At 50.0% G+C, this 19,547-nt stretch overlaps 1 protein-coding gene across 1 annotated transcript in view; it reads right to left on the bottom strand.

Moving 5' to 3' along the window:
* Nucleotides 1-1,402: 1,402 nt before the first annotated feature.
* LOC147527060 (acrosin-like) overlaps nt 1,403-19,547 on the bottom strand; it is a 57,632-nt gene continuing 39,487 nt past the window's right edge. The window contains exon 7 of the mRNA XM_086626368.1: nt 1,403-1,526. Coding sequence (XP_086482494.1) covers nt 1,403-1,526 — 124 coding nt within the window. The remainder of the gene's footprint in view (nt 1,527-19,547) is intronic.

Raw genomic sequence — 19,547 nt, 5'->3', positions numbered from 1 at the left:
CACATTGTGGCCAGAGTAATAATCTATAAAAGCTGCCTGTAAAATAATAATAAAGGTCACTCTGCTCTCACATCTATGAAGTCCGTGCATTTAGCCGCCACAAAAACTCTTCTTTCTGGTTAACCCTCCTCTTTATATTGGACATGATGATGCATGTTATGAAATACTTCATTGGCCAGTTTGGCCCTCAATCCAAAGTCTAAGTTCAGATCACAAGGGGAGTTGTGGGCCCCCTATCCTGGCCATGCTCCCCCTCATCCTGTTGTGCTCCTGCACACTGGCAAGAACACGGCAGCTGAAAAGTCCTTGAGACCTCAGCGCCAACCACAAACCAGTGCGCTGCCAGCGTTCTTCTCAGAGCAAGTCCCAGACTAAAACCAAACCACAGAGCTCTTCTGGCTGCTGAAAAGAAGAGCTGACTCTGTCCCAGCTGGAACCAGGGCACAGATGACACAGGCTGGATGGAAAACACAGGCGCATCTACCTGAGAACATCCAGACTAGGACCACCACCACTCTGCCTGTGTTGGTACACCCTCTGTGATCTTGCTTGACTCTCCTTTTGGATAGACTGAACAGACAGAGGCCTCCAGGACATCAGCCTACCCTGGTTATTTTTGCCCCCTGGCTCCCAGGTTTGTCAAGCCTGAGAAGAGACTGGGGGGGTTCAGGTGTTGCTGGCTGGGTCACCTGGGACTTCCCTGGCATTACTGATGTGGTTTCCTGGGCACTGCTGTCCCTGCCAGATCCCCCTCCCCAAAATGACCCCAACTCTTTCTTCAACCATCTGTGAAGAGTGACCACTTCTCGCATCAATGCCTCAGTCGGATCTGGCTGTTCCTTATGGCACTGTAACTTCTACCAGCTTCTCACTCTCTTTCCCATGCTCAGGCATTTCTCTCGTCGTGCTCAGTAGTTTCCTATGGTCTGTTCCATGAGCTCATCTGTACACCAGGCCTTCATCATCAGCTCATCTGCCTTAGTGAGTACCCCCATGTCTGCATGTCACATCATTTTTCCCATCCTCGTCCTGTCCTCCATGTGCCAGTCTGCCCCATCCCACGGTGGCTCTGAGCACCCTTCTCTCTGACCAGGCACTTTCAGCCCTTCAGAGTGACTCTTCCCCTTTGTGCCCCACCTGCAGCCTCATCCTGCAGGTGCCGGCCGTGGCAGTCCTTGCCTCACCCAGGAGACTGCACTCGACAGAAGTGTCGTTTGCTGTGAAAAGTGGCAACTTCATTTGAAGAACAAAGTCCTCTTCAGCATTTGTGTGCCCTCAGAGGAGAGTGGGCAGGACAGAGCAGCCCTTTGCCACTGAGGCTGCCTTTGGATCAGCAGGCATTGCCCAGAACAAGTGGTTGTGGTCGCCTGCAGCCTGCCGTGGATCCTCTTCATCCTGCTGCTCAAGCCTTTTTTCCCCTTAGGAACTGCAGGAGCTCCTGCAGCAGGTTAAAGAATTGCAGCAGCTTCTGACGTGGGAACGGACAGGGCCTAAACCTGCCCGATTGCGTTGGGATTGGCCGTGGCCTCTGCACGGCGGTTGTCGTGGGTCAGGCCGCTCTGGCAACCAAATCCTACACAGTCGCTCACTCAACCTCCCCCAGCCCCAGCGACGAGGGAGAGAATTAAAGGAGAAACGGGAAATCTGTGGCTGCTTTTCTGGCTGCTTTAGCGTTCCCGCAAAGGGTTGTCGTAACATACCCTCAGGGGTCTTTTCTGGACTGGTCTGCGGTTGTTGCAGCGTTCCCGCAAAGGGCTTGCCTGGACCATAAGACATCTGTGCACGCTTTCTCTTTCTGCTATTTCCCGGCCGGCCATTTGATTTGCAGTTTTTGGCGAGATGACCTATTCTCCCACAAATATAACATCTTTGTTTAGTTAGAGCAGTGGCTAATGTGGTCATCTCGTTTTCTACGGGCCCGACTTTGGCACATGCGATAACCATTTCTTCTAGAGAGGGGTCCCCCGGCAATACTTCAATAACTCTCCGGCAATCAGGGTTGGCATTATCCTTTGCCAGCTGTTTTGTCAACAGTGCCCATAGTTTATTGTCATATATTTGTTTTTCTATTGCCCCTTGTAATCTCTCTACAAATTGTAGAAAAGGCTCCTTAACCCCTTGTTTGATCGTGGAGTACTTCACCTTGGGCTCCGCCATTTCTGTTGTGTGCATGAGGGCCTGCATCCCTATTTGTTTGACCTGCTCAAGAATCTGGGGATGCCACTGCGCCTGGATTGCCGGGTTACTAAAGACGTGACCTGTCCCCATTAATACGTCTGTGCCTACAGCGTAGCACGGGTCACCCTGGGGCAATTGGATGTTCTCTAATGCCTGATGGTCGGCCAGCTGTCTCCAGACATTCATGAAAACGGAGCGCTGTACTGGCTGGAACATCACCTGAGCCAGATGTTGGAAGTCATACGGCACTAGTACTTCTAAGTTCAGTAGCCGTAATAACTGTGTTACTGCTGGAGAATTCGCTCTGTACTGTGCTACCGCTTTTTGCATATCTTGAATTACTTTCCAGGACCAGCCCAAGTGTTGGTTGGAACCCGGGAGGGCCAGTTCTATGGGGAATGCACCTGGCCCTCCTCCCATTTCTGTTGTAGTCAAATCTTTATTATTAACTGGTACCCCTAGAGCTTGGACCAGATCCCAGTCTCCACCCTCTACTGCTTCTATCCGAACCTCGTCCCAGAAACAAACTGAGTCACGAGACTGAACTGTTGCTGTAGGGGCTCCCAGGGGATCTGGTTCAACTAAACAGGCGGGTTTTGGTGACTTTTTCCTCGGTCGAGAAACTGGCGAGGGGAGCGGTAGCTCCCCAGCTGAGCTGTTACTCACCTCAGAGGTTTCTTTTATAATTTCTTTTACTGCAAGGGGGGTCATGGCCTGTTGCAGTATCTCCACTACAGTGGCTAACTGCTGGGATACGTCTCGCAGCATTGTCACGGCCTGGCGTACTAATAACGGCTGCATTGCTCGTAACTGTGCCATATATGTTGCTGGATATGAAGTTGCCGGGGGTGGGGCCATTAGATCAAGCGGCAGAGCCATAGGCGTGACACATCCTGAGGAGGAAGGGGGGGCTGCTGGGGCAAAGGGTGGGGGACGCTCCAATATCTCCTGCACGGTGGGGCAGAGTCCCTGCATGGTCCCCGCAACTTTGTTGATCTCCGTGAACAGCGAGGATACATCTAATTCGCTGTCCACACTGTCTGGGGCCAGTCCTCCCTCAGACAGTTCGTTGTTTCCTTCAAACCCTTCGCTCGCTGATGCATAATCTGTTAATTCATCTTCCTCCTCTTCTGCCAACCCCTTTTGAATTATATTATCCAGGGCCCCCCATGTACGCAGCAGGTCGATATCGGTTAAGTCCTTTTTCCCAAGGACTACTTCACAAAGTAGCTTATCCCCCAGCCTTTTCCAAAGTTCTAGGTTAAAGGTGAAGGTAAGGCCAACTAGGTCTTCGTGTCCCGCTGCCCAGTTAAGTAAATAATATAAGTCTTCATTACTTATAGTGGCCCCCGCAGCCATTCCCGCAGATTTAAGGAAAGTGAAGATCTGATTCTCCTTGACAAAATTCTGGCCCATTTTAACTCCCAACAGCTCACCTTGTTCCAGGTGTCTAGGTCGGTCTGCAGCTTCTGCCACTTCTCAAGCTTCGCTGGGCTCTGTATCTTGTGTTTACCGCACTTCACCCTGCGGTCCAGGCAGTTCACGTTTCAACAAATCACGTCGGGGTCACCAATTGTCGCAGGTTGCTGGTTGTCGCAGACCGCTGGTCTCACGTTCTTCAGGAATCACAACCCAGAAGGTTGTTGTGATTCCCCTCATATATCAGAAGGTCTTGTTTCACTCCAAAGGTCTATATCGCAATCAAAGGCTTCTAACAGAGAGCTTCAAGACTCCACTCTCCAGGGGCTCCTACCACTCCAGTCTCCAGGAGGGAACTGCCCCCCTCCCTGAGGGGAGTGCCCCACCTTTAACCATCCATGGGTCACGTGGTCTCCGACTGACCAACGTGACTCATAGCACCTGTCTTGATGAGGCACAGGTGCTTTCTATTTAGCCCATGTAGCAGCCAGAAATTCCCCCGACAGGAGCGTGGCCAGCAGGTCGAGGGAAGTGATTCTGCCCCTCTACTCAGCTCTCATGAGACCCCACCTGGAATACTGTGTTCAGCTCTGGAGTCCCCAACATAAGAAGGACATGGAGCTACTGGAACGAGTCCAGAGGAGGGCCAGGAAGAAGATCCGAGGGCTGGAGCACCTCTGCTATGAAGACAGGCTGAGAGAGTTGGGGCTGTTCAGCCTGCAGAAGAGAAGGCTCCGGGGTGATCTTATAGCAGCTTTCCAGTACCTAAACGGGGCCTACAGGAAAGCTGGAGAGGAACTTTTTACAAGGGTGTGTAGTGATAGGACAAGGGGCAATGGATTTAAACTGAAAGAGGGCAGATTTAGGTTAGATTTAAGAAAGAAATTCTTTACATTGAGGGTGGTGAGGTACTGGCACAGGTTGCCCAGAGAAGTTGTGGATGCCCCATCCCTGGAGGTGTTCATGGCCAGGTTGGATGAGGCTTTGGGCAATCTGGTGTAGTGGAGGATTTCCCTGCCCATGGCAGGGGGGTTGGAACTGGATGATCTTTGAGGTCCCTTCCAACACTAACGATTCTATGATTCTATGATTCTATATTGTAGTGGGAATCTGCTACAGACCACCCTATCAGGAGGGTGAGGCTGACAAACTATTTTTTAAACAACTGGGGGAAGTCTCGCACTCACTACCCCTTGTCCTTGTGGGTGACTTTAATCTACCGGATGTCTGCGGGAAGTATAACACGGCAGTTAGAAAACAGTCTAGGCGATTTCTGGAGTGTGTGGACACAACTTCCTATTGCAACTGGTCAGTGAACCGACTAGAGAAGGTGCTCCCCTAGACCTGCTGTTTGCGAACAGAGAAGGTCTCGTGGGAGATGTGATGGTTGGAGGACGCCTGGGGCATAGTGACCATGACATAATAGAATTCTCAATTCTAGGGGAAGTTAGGAGGGGGAGCACTAAAACAGCCAAGCTGGACTTTAGGAGAGCTGACTTTGGACTGTTTAGAAGTCTGGTCAGTAAAGTACGTGGGAGACAGCTCTCAAGGGTAAGGGGGCGCAGGAGGGCTGGTTACGCCTCAAAAAGGAAATTCTGGAGGCACAGGAGCGAGCTGTCCCTGTGTGCCAGAAATCGAGTCACCAGGGTAGAAAACTGGCTTGGATGACCAAGGAGATTTGGAAACACCTCAAAAGAAAAAGGGAAGTCTATAAGTCTTTGTCTTCCAAGGGCAGGCGTCCAGGGAGGACTACAGGGAGGAAGTTAGGACATATAGGTAGATAATCAGAGGGGCAAAAGCCCAACTGGAACTTAGACTAGCCTGCTCCGTAAAGGACAACAAAAAGTACTTCTATAAATACATTAATAACAAAAGGAGGGCTAAAGATCACCTCCAGCCCCTACTGGACACAGGGGCTACATTAGTCACTAGGGATGAGGACAAGGCTGAGGTCCTTAATGCCTTCTTTGCCTCAGTCTTTAATAATAAGGTTAGTAGTTGCCAGGTGAGCTGGCCTATGGTGTCTGAGGGCAGGGAGCAGATCGAAGCTCCTGTGATCCAAGAGGAACGGGTCAAGGATCTGCTTCACCAGCTGGATGCCCACAAGTCTATGGGGCCTGATGGTATCCACCCGAGAGTCCTGAGAGAGCTGGCGGATGTCATTGCCAAACCCCTGTCCATTATCTTTGGGCAGTCTTGACTCACTGGGGAAGTTCCGCTGGACTAGAGGCTGGTGGATGTTACCCCCATTTACAAAAAGGGGTGGAAGGAGGATCTGGGGAACTACAGGCCTGTCAGTCTGACCTTGGTGATGGGCAAAGTCATGGAACACGTTATCTTGAGTGCTATTAATGAACACATACAGGTTAACCAGGTGATCAGGCCCAGTCAACATGGGTTTATGAAAGACAGGTCTTGCCAATCAAACCTGATCACCTTCTATGATGGGGTGACGCGCCTGGTTGACGAGGGAAGGGCTGTGGATGTAGTTTTCCTTGACCTCAGAAAAGCCTTTGATACAGTCTCTCATAGTGTTCTGGTTGTAAAACTGGTAACTACTGGCCTGCATAGGCACACCCTCATTTGGGTTAAAAACTGACTGGATGGCCGGGCCCAAAGAGTGGTGGTAAATGGGGCTAAATCCGGCTGGAGGCCGGTCACCAGTGGGGTTCCCCAGGGCTCAGTGCTGGGTCCGGTTTTGTTTGACATCTTTATCAGTGGCCTGGATGAGGGGATTGAATGTACCCTCAGTAAGTTTGCGGACGACACCAAGTTGGGAGGCTATGTCGATCTGCTCGAGGGTAGGGAGGCCCTTCAGAGGGATTTGAACAGACTGGATCGTTGGGCTGAGGTCAATGGCATGAGCTTTAATAAGGCCAAGTGCAGAGTCCTTCACTTGGGGTGTAAAAACCCCAAGCATCGCTACAGGCTCGGGGAAGAGTGGCTGGAGAGCTGCCTGGCGGAGAAGGACCTGGGGGTGTTGGTTGACTACCGGCTTGATATGAGCGAGCAGTGTGCCCAGGTGGCCAAAAAGGCCAATGGGATATTGGTGTGTATCAAGAATAGAGTGACCAGCAGGAGCAGGGAAGTGATCCTGCCCCTGTACTCGGCACTGGTGAGGCCGCACCTGGAATATTGTGTCCAGTTTTGGGCCCCTCGCTTTAAGAGAGATATTGAGCTCCTGGAGCGGGTCCAAAGAAGGGTGACTATACTGGTCAAGGGGCTGGAAAATAAAACTTATGGGGAGTGGCTGAGGGAGTTGGGGCTGTTTAGCCTGGAGAAGAGGAGGCTGAGGGGAGACCAGATTACAGCCTACAAATACTTGAGAAGGGATGGTGGGGAGGTAGGGGAAGGACTCTTTACATTAGTGATGAGTGATAGAACAAGAGGAAATGGGTATAAGCTTAGTCAGGGGAGATTCAGGTTGGATGTTAGGAAGTATTTCTTCTCTGAAAGGGTTGTCAGCCACTGGAATAGGCTGCCCAGGGAGGTGGTTGAGTCCCCATCCCTGGATGTGTTTAAGAAAAGGGTGGATGAACTACTTAGGGATATGGTTTAATGGGAGATTAGGGACGGTTGGACTGGGTGATCTCTCTAAGGTCTTTTCCAACCTAGAAAATTTATGAAATCTATGAATTAACGGCAGCAACAGCACAAGGGAAAGGCTGGTGTCTTGGCCAAAACAGAAAAGGACAATGCTGTAATGGAGATGGCCACGCTGCTACCTCGGTGGTGTTCTTAACCGCCACGTGCAAAGGGTTTGTTGGGTTTGTAGAGGAGCGTAGGAACTTCATCCCCTTGTCCTCCGTGTGCTTACCCCTGCTTCCAGGGCATCTGCAGGTCCATGACCCTTGGGACCAGTGCATCGTTTCATGCTCATCCACTGAACCTGGTGTTGCCTGATGTACTTCTGCGTGTCAGATGGCTTTCCTGACTGCCGAGCAGCCCTGTTGGAGCATCCTCTGGATCCAGCAAGGAGAGAGTTTGGCTTTTGTGTGGGTAGAAAGGCTGAGGGACTAGATCAATGTGAAGGAGCTGCTGCAGCTCAGCTGGGGGCTGGTGCCACCTGCTGAAGAAGATGGCCATTTCTCCTCCTCGCTGCTGCTGTCCTCTTCTTTTCCTGTTTCCCTGAGTGGCTGATTTTTGCCATATTGACAAGTGCCAGAGAGTTGTATTGATTAATGGAAGTGTTTGCTCTCCCTGCAGAAAGGCAGAGAGGAAAAAGCATCTTCCTTTGATCGCTTCCTGCTTGTTCTGTGTCACTCCGTCTTCTCAGGGATCTTTTATTTGGCTACGAAGAATGACATCTTTCAGCATCACGGAGGCAACTGTGTATCGCAACTGTGTGATCAGAAGAAAACAGACCTCAGGTGTAATTTTTGTTTATCAGTGGCACCTTCTTCCACCTGACCACCATGCCGGGGCTGTTATGTGCTACTGCAGGGAGGCAAACGGTGGTTTTCTGGTGTCTTGTAACAAGGGAGGAGAGAGAAAAACCTTTCTTGGGATTTCCTCTTCTAGTGATGGTGCTCTGTTTCCTAATTTGGGGTCCTGTCTCCTCTGACCTGCTCCTGGACCTCCCTAATCTAGAGCCCTGTGCTCCTGATGGAGCAGCAGCGGTCGTACAGCCAGATGTGGTGTTGTCTTCAGAGAGCAGATCTCCTTCCATGTTCCCAGGGATGAACTGCCGTCAGATGCACCTGGAGCTGACATTGCAGAAGAGACCCAAGTTCTTTTTATTGGAAAAAAAATCAGTTACAGCTTTTTCTTCTTTTTCTTTATCTTCTCACTGGGATTCACTGGAGAAAAGTCAACTGCTTTTCGATATAAAGGCTCATGGTCAAACTCGGTGTAAGCAAGAGGAGAACACGCAGTTCCCGTTCCCGTACTTGCTTCTCTCCTCATTGGCGCAGGATTTGTTTCATTTACTAATTTCATTGCTTATTACCTGAAACTTTTGACAACCTTCCCTTCATTAAAGGAACAGCCGTATGGAGAGATGGCAAAACATGGAGATAAACTTCCCAACGGTGCCGAGGAAGGGATGCGGCTTTAGCGGGTCCGTCCCTTGTTCTGCCTGATGGGCAACTTTGTATTCCCCGGAGCGAATCGCGCAGGCTGCGGGGAGGGGAGGCTCTGAAGAGCGTGTCGGCATTGTCCGTAGCTCCCTCCGACTGCTCTCCCTGAAGTTGGAGCAGACTCGAATTGGCAAGAAGGTGGCTTTTAAATCCACTGTAAATGATGTTTATTGTTCCACCCCCAAGCATCTGAACAGTTAGCCAGCCTGGCAGTGTTTGCTCGGAGCGAGACACAGGCAGACCGCGCCGTGCCCTTCGAATGACATCTGCGATGTTGTTGAGAAACGAGCGTTCAATTAACTTGCCAGGGTGTGGGCAGCCCTGGGAATGTGGTCTCTGCCAAGGTGAGCAGAGCTTTTGAAGACAAGATGCACAGATTTAACTCTTTCTTTCCCAAAGCTCACCTTTAGACTTAAACCATTGCTTTGGGTTTTAAAGGCTGTTTAGCCAGTTCACCAGTACCAATTTGCTGATTTCCATCCAGTTTGAGGTCTGGTCTTGCTAGAGTTGGAGGGAACCATGCGTTGTAGCCGACCATACCTGGAAATTCATGGCATCGGTCATGAGCAAGGGTCATGGCCAGGAACTTCTAGTCTTGTGCTGGCAACTAGTTACATCAAAACCTGAGGAAGGTGGAGGGCCGTGTCCCTCCCTTCGGTCCGGGGCATGCGGCTCTTAAAGAGGAGCAGGGGTTTGGAGGAGACCTTGGAAAAGGTGCTTGAAACCTGGCTATAGGGAAGAAGGTTGTTTTTATCACAGCCGGGATCTTATATGAGTTCATGCCCTTTGAAAATTGCTGTATTTCAGTAATCAAAGTTATTCTGCTCATCGAGGGAAACTAAGCTTTTATTGTGCTGCACTGTTGGCCAACTGAATTAAAGAAGGGTAGAAGTCTTCAAGGCAGTTATGTTCCTACGAGCAAGAGTGACTCAGCAAAGTGTTTTTCCCAAAGGAGAAGCAGTTTGGTTATTAAACGTTGTGCTCGGCAGCAGCCAGCTGAGCCCTGCCTGTGTCCTGGCTGGTGTACCCTGAGGCACAGAGCGGTGGCACTGGGCTCCCCAGCCCAGAGGGGAGGGCAGGTGGGATCTGGAGGGGGTGAGCTGTGGACAAGGGGACGCAGATGGAGACGAGCTTCATTAGCTCACTCAGTGCTCTGCTATTAGCTGAACAGAGTGTGACAAATTGGGCTCTGTTGCCAGTGGCAGTGAGTGCCACTTGTTAATTTTTGTGGTGTTTTTTTTTTTAACTGGCTTTAGAGGTTCTGCCTCTTGATTTCATAAAACATCCCCTTGATGGTGCTCTGGGACAGAAGCTAAACCCAAGTGGTCCCCGTGCTTTTGCTGAGGAGATGCTGGTGCTGAGGTGCCAAGGAAGCTGGTGGGTGGTGGGAGCATCTGGCCGGCCTCTGGCTCTGATCCCACACCTCTTTCTGGGGCTCGGGTTGTGCTCGGGCTGTTTTCTGCCGCTGGCAGTTTGTGAGGATGAAGAGTAGCTTTGAAGTGAAGAAGGCAGGGTGCCCCACCTCGGGTCTGCTGACACACCTGGGACAGGGCTCTGTGCACAGCGGGTGTCGAATGGGCTTTAATTTCCCCTTTGTGTGCAGCCTCCGCGAGGCGCGATGGGTCACCCTGATGGTGTGAATGCCCTCTGGCTGGAGCTGGGGCTCGGTCTGTAATGTGTGTTTAGTGTTGAGTTGTGCTGCCTCTTTCACTCATGCAAGGCCAGAATGACCAGATGACCTGAATTAACTAGCTTGAAGTAGGAACAAAGTGTGGTGGCATCCTCAGTTAGGGTAACCATCCATCCATCTGTCTCTCGGATGCATGCTGGTGTTCTTTACAACCAAATTTTGACAGCTCTTATTCTCAATGGAAGTTTGTCCTGGGAGAAGCTATTGATCTCAGCATTGAACTTGATTTGAGTGATTGATCCCTACCCTTGTCTGGCACTCAGGGGCTCCGATGTCAGATAGTGCTCCTGCGGGGATGAAAACAGCCACTGGCTTTGTCTATCCAATGCATCGAGCTATTGCGTCATTTTTCAGAGCATGCAGGATAAGCAAGTAGCAGGGATGTTGCCAGAAGTTAGATCTTGGTCTCCAAAGTGATGGGGTTATTTTTAGCGTGGCTTCAAGAGATTTCTTGTCTCTGGGACACAGCCTGGATGGGTGTAGGCAGATGCCAACCTGGAAACCTGAGTGAATCTGGCTGGCAAAGCCTTTTGGTCCTGGCAGGTCTCCTGTTCAGTGCTGCCCCATGCTGCCCCTTGAACCCATACCCAACGCCAACTGGAGGAACGAGGACTCAATGCAAATCATGCTCCTCCGGAGCGAGCTGTTGGCCCGGCAGGGCATGGTGGGTCTGTGCTGGGTCACCCTGGGAAATTCGAAGCCTGGCTCCATCGAGACAACCTATCGTTATTCCTCAGTTACAGTTTCTTGGGTACAATTTCCTGCCCGGCTGGTTGCTGAGCTTTGATAAATGAGCTCTGTCAGATAGCAGACTCGCAAATTCACCTCACCTCTGGAGCAGAGCTATCAGGTCTCCTTTTCAAGTGAGCTCCCCTGTGTCAGCACGGATCAGAGGAAAAGTTGGACATTAATGTCAATGAAAACCTAACCTGCACCAGCTCGGTTCGGACATGTTGTGGCTGGGTGGCCCTTGGCTGATGGCAGCCAAGTGGGTGCCTCTGAGGTTGGTGATCAGCTACGCACGGGGTGCAGGGACAACAGAATAGAGTTGGTGGGATCCCATGTGGTGAGCGAGGTCGGTCTTCTCTTGTCTACCTGCCAGGGTTTCACCTCCACTGGCCTTGGAGGTGAAATTGCATTTGGTGCTGAGTTTTTGATGGTTTCAGGAGGTTCAGTAACTGTAGTCTCTCTGGGTAGGCAGGTGGAGCTCTGCCAACAAGTTGTGCTTTGTTATCTTCTGGTCTAGCTGGACACCCTGAGTTCAGCCTGGCTTTTGAGCACTGCTTCTCCGCAGCCAAAGAGCGTCAGGGGTGCAGAAAACAAAATGATAACTAGCCAGACCCCAAAGGGAACGTAAGAATATTTCCTAACGGAGTGTGAGGTCCCAAACCAGAAGAATGGAGAACAGACTGTAGGTGATAATGGATGTGGAAGATGTAGGAGTGAAAAAAGCTGAGCCCGGTCCTGCTGGAGAAGCCGTGCCCTGGTGTTTAGCCTTGGCCGACTACCTTCCTCCACCTCATTCTTATCTTGCTTTTTTTAAGACTTTCTCTTGCAGCTCTAGAGGACAAATTAAACAGAGCTGAGTTTATTAATTTTGTCAGTGCCTGGAATAATTGTGATGCCTTTGACATGTTCCATCCTGGGATGCAGGCCTGCAGGCCTGACCTGCTCTCCATGCAGATGTCACCTGCTGGGACATCTACACATGCTGCCAGGACCCTGAATGCTCAGCAAGTCATTGCTTCCTCAGCCTCCAGCTGGTCTTATCCTCATGGTTTGCAGAGGTTCTTTTGGGGAGTCATTTAAAATGATTCTGAAGTGCTGCTTGGTTTTCTGGTGCTCTTCTCCCTTGGGCTGGCTGGTGTCCTGTTAGAGCGCGGTGCTGCCAACTTGATGGATGGAAACTCGAGCTCACTTTTCTCCTCTGACTACCCTCACTGCTTTTTATGAGGCTACTGGAGACAATAAGGTTGTAAGAAACGACTGTATTTGCCCTGTCCCTGGAAGTGTTCAAGGCCAGGTTGGATGGGGCTTTGAGCAACCTGGTGTAGTGGAGGGTGTCCCTGCCCACGTCAGCGGGGTTGGAACTAGATCATAGAATCGCAGAATGGTTTGGGTTGGAAGGGACCTTCAAGATCATCCAGTTCCAACCCTCCTGTGGCCCATAGTGACGTCACGCATTGGCTTCCCCTGGCAATGACGGCTGCGCCCACACCAACCTGACGGGTCACTCTGCAGGAGGTGGCAGCGAAAGCCGGTAACCGGTAGCAGAGGGTGGCTGCAGCGGCTGCTGCAGGGCGCATAGGATGGCGGAGTGGCGGGAAGGGCAGCGGCACAGCGTGTCCTGCGGAAAGGGAAAGAAAAATGAACAAAAAGCCATTGTGCTACGCATCAAGCTGACTGGAGTGCCCGGCAGGCGTTGGAGCGCTGCCAGGCCCGCATGGTGAGGGGCGGGGGGTGCGGGTGGCCACTGGGCTCTGCCGGCTGGCACCGCGGTGCTGCGGGCGGTTCCATGTTTCAGTGCGCGCATCCCCCCTATTGCCGTGGGTACCTGCCGCAGCACCCGCGGCAGTGGGTGCGCAGGTGCCGGGGGCTGCTGGGCAGGGCTGGGCCCCGCTCGTGGGGCTCCGGGGGCACCGCTGTCGCGGCACAGGGCAGCCTGCAGAGGACAGGCGCACAGCACCCAGCGGGCGCTGGCGGTGGTTTGGCGTTCTGCGCGCTGTGACACTTGGTGAGCTTTCAGGAGCACTCCGGCGTGCCTCTGGGCTGGAATTACTGAGTTTGTCGTCGTTTCTGGGAGCGTTTGCGAGGGCGACCATGCTGTCACGGCAGGCGGGCAGTGGCGGGCATTCCTGCCTGGCTGCCGAAGAGTCGGAGCCGGTGTGTGGCCATGCCAGCGTTAAAAGTGACTCAGGTATTTGGTACTTGCAGTTGTAGCCACGTTCTGTGGTGCCGGCATCCCTACAGCTCATTTAGAGTCGTTAGTTCAGGACTAATGAGTTTGGTGCTCCGAGGAAAGGATGCCTTCCCGCAGCCGGTGGGATGCAGGTGGGACTCGGGTCTCGGATGGAGAAGCTTGACTTCTCGGGTATTTCGAACTGTAATTTGGAGATCCCGAAAGGCTGTGCACACCGTGTGGAAGTGCGATGTGGGATGTTGCAGTTTCAAATCAGATACTTTTTGCACGTTTGAATACATGACAAGTTGGAAATTGTGCTGGCTGTAATCAAACTGCTTTCTTTAGTGCAGGTAAATACATCTTGGAAGAGGTTTAATTATTTCTGATTTATGAAGCAACTTGGGTGCGTTATTTGCCTAGGTGTTTTTCTAAAGTAGGATTGATTTCCAGGTTAATGTAGTTTTGCATGAAAAATAAGTAATACATGCATAATCATCAGGATATTGCAGACTAAAGAGCTATTTGTGGTCATCTTGATCAAGAAAATAATTAAAATTCTTTTCCCTATTTCACTATTTATTCATCTCCCTAACTGTAAAAGAGACTTCAACTCTTCCTGCAGGTCTGCTTTCCGTAGTCTGGTCCTGCTGGAGTCTGAATGTGCCATTTAAACAGTGGCAAGTGGAAGAATAATGGAACATAAGAAGTTCAAGCTCTGTTATGCTAGCCTCTGGAATTTCTGGGTTTAAAAGGGTCATCTTTTAAACTATTAGACGAAATCAGACATTTTTAACTCTGGCACTGGCAGAAAAACCTCCTGTGGTACTATTGGGGAAGTAATCCTCAGAGCTGTCTTATTGCAGATGCTTTTTGGTTTGTTTTATTGTTATTTGACAAGAATATCCGCATCAGGGGGAGGAATGAGAGAGGGAGAAGAAACTTTCCCTTTCTGTTGTCTCCATTTTTGATAGGTGCATTTTTGGTCTGGTGCTGGAGGAGGAGAGGATTGATGGTCTGTCGCTGGTGATACCTTCCTTCTCTCCAACTTAATGCTCAGCTGCTTTGCCGACCCATTTCAGTTCTGACTGTGCAACTGAACAACTTGCAGTGAAGGCTTGAAGTCAGCCTTGCTGAGAGCTGGGGCAGGCAGCAAAGGGAATGCACGGAAGGTAACCTACAGCTCTGCTGCTGCCTCTGTTCACAGGGAGCATGTAGAGGTGAGAAATCAGGATAACCCTCCAATGACCTACTTATCCTATCACCTGTAGAACCTAGGAAGCCTGTAGTCAGGCTCTGTATGCTTAATTGGCTAACGTTCAAATTTAAACAGTCTGCATAAAGAACGTGGGAGCCATACGCTGTCTGTAGTGGTTTAATGGACTTTATCAGTGCAGGAAGTCTTTCCTTCCATATACTTTTTCTTCTTGCAAGGGAGACGTCTCTAATTCCTCAGCGGAAGCTGTGCTGATACAAACCCGGGCTCTGAATTGTCACACAACTTTTTGGGATCAGTGGGTGGCTGTAAGCCCCAAGGCAGGGAAGAGAACCTGCCGAAAAAGGAGGAGGGAATTGGGGAAACCCTTGGGCTGGCATTGCTAGAGAGCACCAGTGTCTTCTCCTAGCCTCCTCCTACGTGATACATAGCTCTTTTAAAATTACTGAAGCATATTAAAAACTTTATTAAACATCACAGTCTCTGATGTGCTGATACGAAGGTATCTTCTCCTCACTCTGAGTCAACGTGTCTGAAAAACAGTAGATAATTGGCTTTGTAGACAAGGGTGGTGCCTTGCAAGTCTGAGTTATTTGCAGCGTGCCGTGTGTGTGTGCAGATCTCGAGTCTTGTGAGCAGATGCAGACCCTGCCCAATGACTATTAACCAAAATAGCAGACCTGGAGAAGACAAGCCAGCCAGCTCTTGAGGTTTTGTCCACCAAATTAGAGATTTGACATCCGAATGTTGCACCTCCTCTAGCTAATTTTTTTTTTTTAACCGGTCTTGTGTAGGAGAGCTTATTCCTTATCTTAAATAAAATCTTCAGATGCAAATAAAGAGTAATTACGTAAGTGAAGTGTGCCTGGAGCTGTTTGCAGCTTGGTTTTCAGCTGAGTTGACACCTGCTTATTTCTACTCTTTAGCGAGGTGATGCGCACGTTGCTCCAACTTTTTTTGGCGCTAACAGTTCTTCCAGGATTGCTTCCTTGAATTAACTAGGCGAGGCTCTGGAGTTTGTCCCAGGCATGGGATTGTAGGGTTTTCGCATTTGCGCTGTTCCAGAAGTTTTGAGCTGAACTGACTGAAGAGTTGAGAACAGATTGGGAAGAGGGGTCAGCTCACGCGTTAGGTGAGAGGTGATGCTGGTCAGATCAGCATCAGAGGAACCATGTGTAGAAATTGATCTGGCTTAGTGGTGGTTCTTCAGGATGGAGGCGAGTCCACCTCTGATTGGCCAGGTGTCAGTCCTGGAGCCAGTTTCACTTCACATGTTCAGCAGTGGCCTGGAGAAGGTATTAAGATGTAAAAGCTTGGAGGTGATACCTGGATTTTCAGGTGATCAGAAAGTGGTGCTGAAGAGTTCTGGAAAGACCTTGCTGATCTGGATTTGTGGAAAAAAAAAAGTGGCATATGGTTTTACCATAGGTCAAGTAACATGTAGAGGAAAAATAAGCTCTGCATAACATGAAACTTGGAACGAGTGGTTGCAACTACAGAATGAGAGATCTTGGAGTTGTTATTTTAAGTCCTCAGAAATAATTTGTTCAGTGTGCATCCAGCCAGAAAAGCTAGCAAAGAGCTGGGCACCATCTGGGAGGGCGTTAAGGGTGATGGAGAGGGCCCCTTCGCTGCTGTGTAAAGTTTTGGGCACACACGTTTCGAGTCCTTTGTGCAATCTTGGTTTGTGCAATCCTGAGATGTGAGAGGAGAGCTGTCCTCAGCTCACTCTCTCCAGCTGTAGCAGCTGCCTTGCAAGGTGAGACCGTGGAGGCTGGGACTTTCCATTGGAGAGTGAAGGGTACGGTGCTGCAGCTCGAGGAATCACAGGTGATGTGACAGTGGAGATGATACTGCTCTATGTTGTGACATGGGGCAAGAGGGCTGCTGATGGAAGCAGCAGATGAAAGTAAAGCAGGTGGGTCTGTTCATCTGTTGGACGGTGGGTTTTCACACCGTGCTGTCATAGGAGGCTGGGGCCAGGCCGTATCGGTGAGTTCAGACGAGGACTGCACTGGTTTGTGGATGGTAAGTGTGTGAATGGATGCAGAACAGGGCTAATGGGGGATGTATGCTCCAAGACTCCTAGCAGGGGCAGGTGGTGGGGAAGTATGAGGGAAACGGGCATGGGAAAGTGTTGGGACTCCTGGGCTCCCGGAGAGAGCTGCTTCTCCAGAACTTCCTTGTGGAGGAGTTCCTCTCCGAGACTGGCCATAATATTCTCTCGGGTATGGACAATCCCTGTTTGGGCCTCAGAGCGCAAGGTTACCAACTAGATTACCTTTGTCCTTCAAGTTAACTCAATGGCCTTAAAAGGAAATATAGATTGATCGCCTGCCAAGATGCACGCCTCCTGGATGCCTCTCCGATGACCACAATGAGGAGACTAAAGGGATGAGCTTATTACCTGTGGTCTGCTAACGCTGCCCTATCATTATAACCCACGAGAGTGTGTTTACGTTAAGCAAGCCAATTGTAGAATGTAGTCGTGTCACGCCATATTCTGCTATATAACCTGTGTGTTGTTTGTAATAAACGAGCATGATTTCTAACCATATTGGTGTACGGTCATGACTTGGGTCTTGTCCACAGTAGGGATCCTGTTACACTTCCTGCTCTTTGCTGCGAGAAAAGAAATAAAGGAAAACTGGGTGATCCTGGGGGAAGCAGAGGGAAGAGGGGTTTGGAGAAGCTCTTCCTGCATCTTGCTGAAGCCTGAGGTCTGTGTGGTGGTTGCTCAGGAGCAGTCGACTCATTGGACGCAGAGGGTGACAGAAAATTTGGCTGGAGAGCCAAAGTCCCCTGCCGCAGCAATGTGCTGCTCCAGACCCCCTGCCAGCAGGTAGGTGAGACCGTTCTGCTTGATGCTTTGCTAAATTACGATTTTTTCTAATGGCATTTCCTCGCACTGAAGCAGGGGAGGTGGCTGGTTATGCCAGCACAGTTTCTCTGGCTCAGAAACCAGCTGGTGTCAAATTCTGTGAGCCACTGTGAGAGGGTGATGGCTGCTGCATGGTCCTCCACAATCGTTGCATCACCTGCCTGGCTCAGTGTTTTGTGAATTGCCTTTTGTGTGTTAATTTCTGTGTGGAGCATTAAACTTTATTCTGGAAAACCTCAGGCAGGAGTTAGGGTTCCTAACTGTGAGCTGGACTTTGCATATGTAACCCACCACATTGTTCTGATGAGTTTCCTTGTATGTGCTGGGTAAGTGGATAAGTACGTTAATAATGTCAAACGCGGCTCACTTCTAAAACTTTCTGGCTTTAAGTCGTAAGGTTTGTGGAGCAGACAAATGTGCAACAAGCCATTTCAGGGTTTAAGGTTGAACGTGTTGTTGGTGCTGCGTAACTTGAGATAGTGTATAAGCCTCCGATGGTGGAAAAACAAGCATTAAGTCATTTTTAAAGACCCCACTGCCGATTTCTGTGGGAACTCCAGCTCTCCAGTGGTATTATTTCTGCCTGAGACCCTCTCCGGGATTTGGCAGCGTTGGGTGATGCTCACAGGCCATGTTGAGCACCAGTGAGGCTGGGCTTTGTCCCACGCTCTGCCCCGTGCCCTCCGCAGGACACTTCCATCCTCGCAGGTCAGGAACAGGCTGCACTTGGTGCTGTGGGATTTAGATAGACAAGGTGCAGGAGACTTTATTATTTTTTGGCCATATTGTGTATTTCCCTTATCAGGTAACATAGCTGAAGAAGTGAGGATTTTTTGCGGGAGCTCAGAAGTTTTTTGGAGCCCCTTTGATTGCACTGGATCTCTTTTTTTCTTTATGACACGTGCTAGCTGAGGTTAATTATCTCAAGAGTGTAAGAGCAGGAGAGGGGTGGTATTCCCGGCCTTCCTGAGGGCAGCCGGGCTGACTGTGCTGCTGTGGTGGGAGGTTTGGTTTCCAGTGTTGCACGTGCTCCTGGCAGTACTGCTGCATGCATGGTGGTCCAGGTGAAGGGCGGGTCGTTGGTGTCAGTGGAGTAGAGACGGCGGCCTGAGAGTTTTCTTAACGTGGAAAGACATCGTTATCAAGACCTTTCGAGTAGGCAGGTTGCCTGTGTTGATGCATTATTTGAGCAGATACCCAGAACTGAAGTACATGTAATAATGGCATCATTGAATAGTCTTTTCAGAAACAAAGCCAATCCCAGTCTATAAGCGATCTGGACAGCAGGGCAGGGTTTGGGAGAGGGAAAGCATGCTGGTTTGAACCCCCACGTTCAGTGGTACTTCAGGCAGAGGAGGGTTGTTTTCCTTTTCTGTGCCAGCAGATACTTGTACAACTTTCAGCATTTTCTGACTTCCCGTGGTGCCCAGGTGTCCTGGCTGAGCGTGACGAAGCACCAGATCTTGGGCTCCTCGTTGCTGAGCAGAGGAAAAACTGGGTGCTGCGAGGAGCCCAGACCTGCTGCTGGAGCCCCGGCCACTGCTGCCTGGTGGGGTCTGCATTGTGGTATGGGTGTGAGGAGCCCTCCGGTTTGCTCTGGGTGCACCCACCTTTTCTCTCTGTGGAGAATTCCTCACGAAACATGGAGGCTTGTCATTTTGCTTCTCTTTTGGTTGTTTTCTTTCTCTTGTAGGACAGTGTTTCTTCTCAATCTTCAGTTCAGTTTCAGGGATCCCAAGGGGTTAGTATTTTGTAGTTTTGTTATATTGGAAAATAAATGCATTATAGATTAATCACTTCCACTTATTTAAAAAAAAATAATAATCCTGCAGACATTCTTAAGATCTGCTTAATGCCAGATATGTTTCATTGTATATTTACTGAAGAGTTGTAGCTAAAAGTGGAGGAGAATCATGCTTTAGATATGCTGCTTTTTTTATCTTGCTTTTGTCACCTTTTAGCTTAAATGTGAAAGCAACAGGAATAACTTGTAAGTCATTAACTGACAGCACAAATTTAATATTTTAAAATGGACTTTAAAGTCGTTGGTTTCAAGGTGTGAAGCAGACCTGCAGTTTTGAGGGATGGGGTTTTGTGTACAACAGACTACTGATGGTTCTTGAGCCTTTTCTGAAACTCCAATAAACCAGAATATTTCAAGCCTGTTGAAGGAAAATATGAGGAAA

Source organism: Tauraco erythrolophus, chromosome 25 (genome assembly GCF_009769465.1).
Source record: "Tauraco erythrolophus isolate bTauEry1 chromosome 25, bTauEry1.pri, whole genome shotgun sequence".
NCBI lineage: Eukaryota > Metazoa > Chordata > Aves > Musophagiformes > Musophagidae > Tauraco > Tauraco erythrolophus.
The sequence above is the reverse complement of the archived record's forward strand: the minus strand, read 5'-3'. Positions and strand labels throughout refer to the sequence as shown.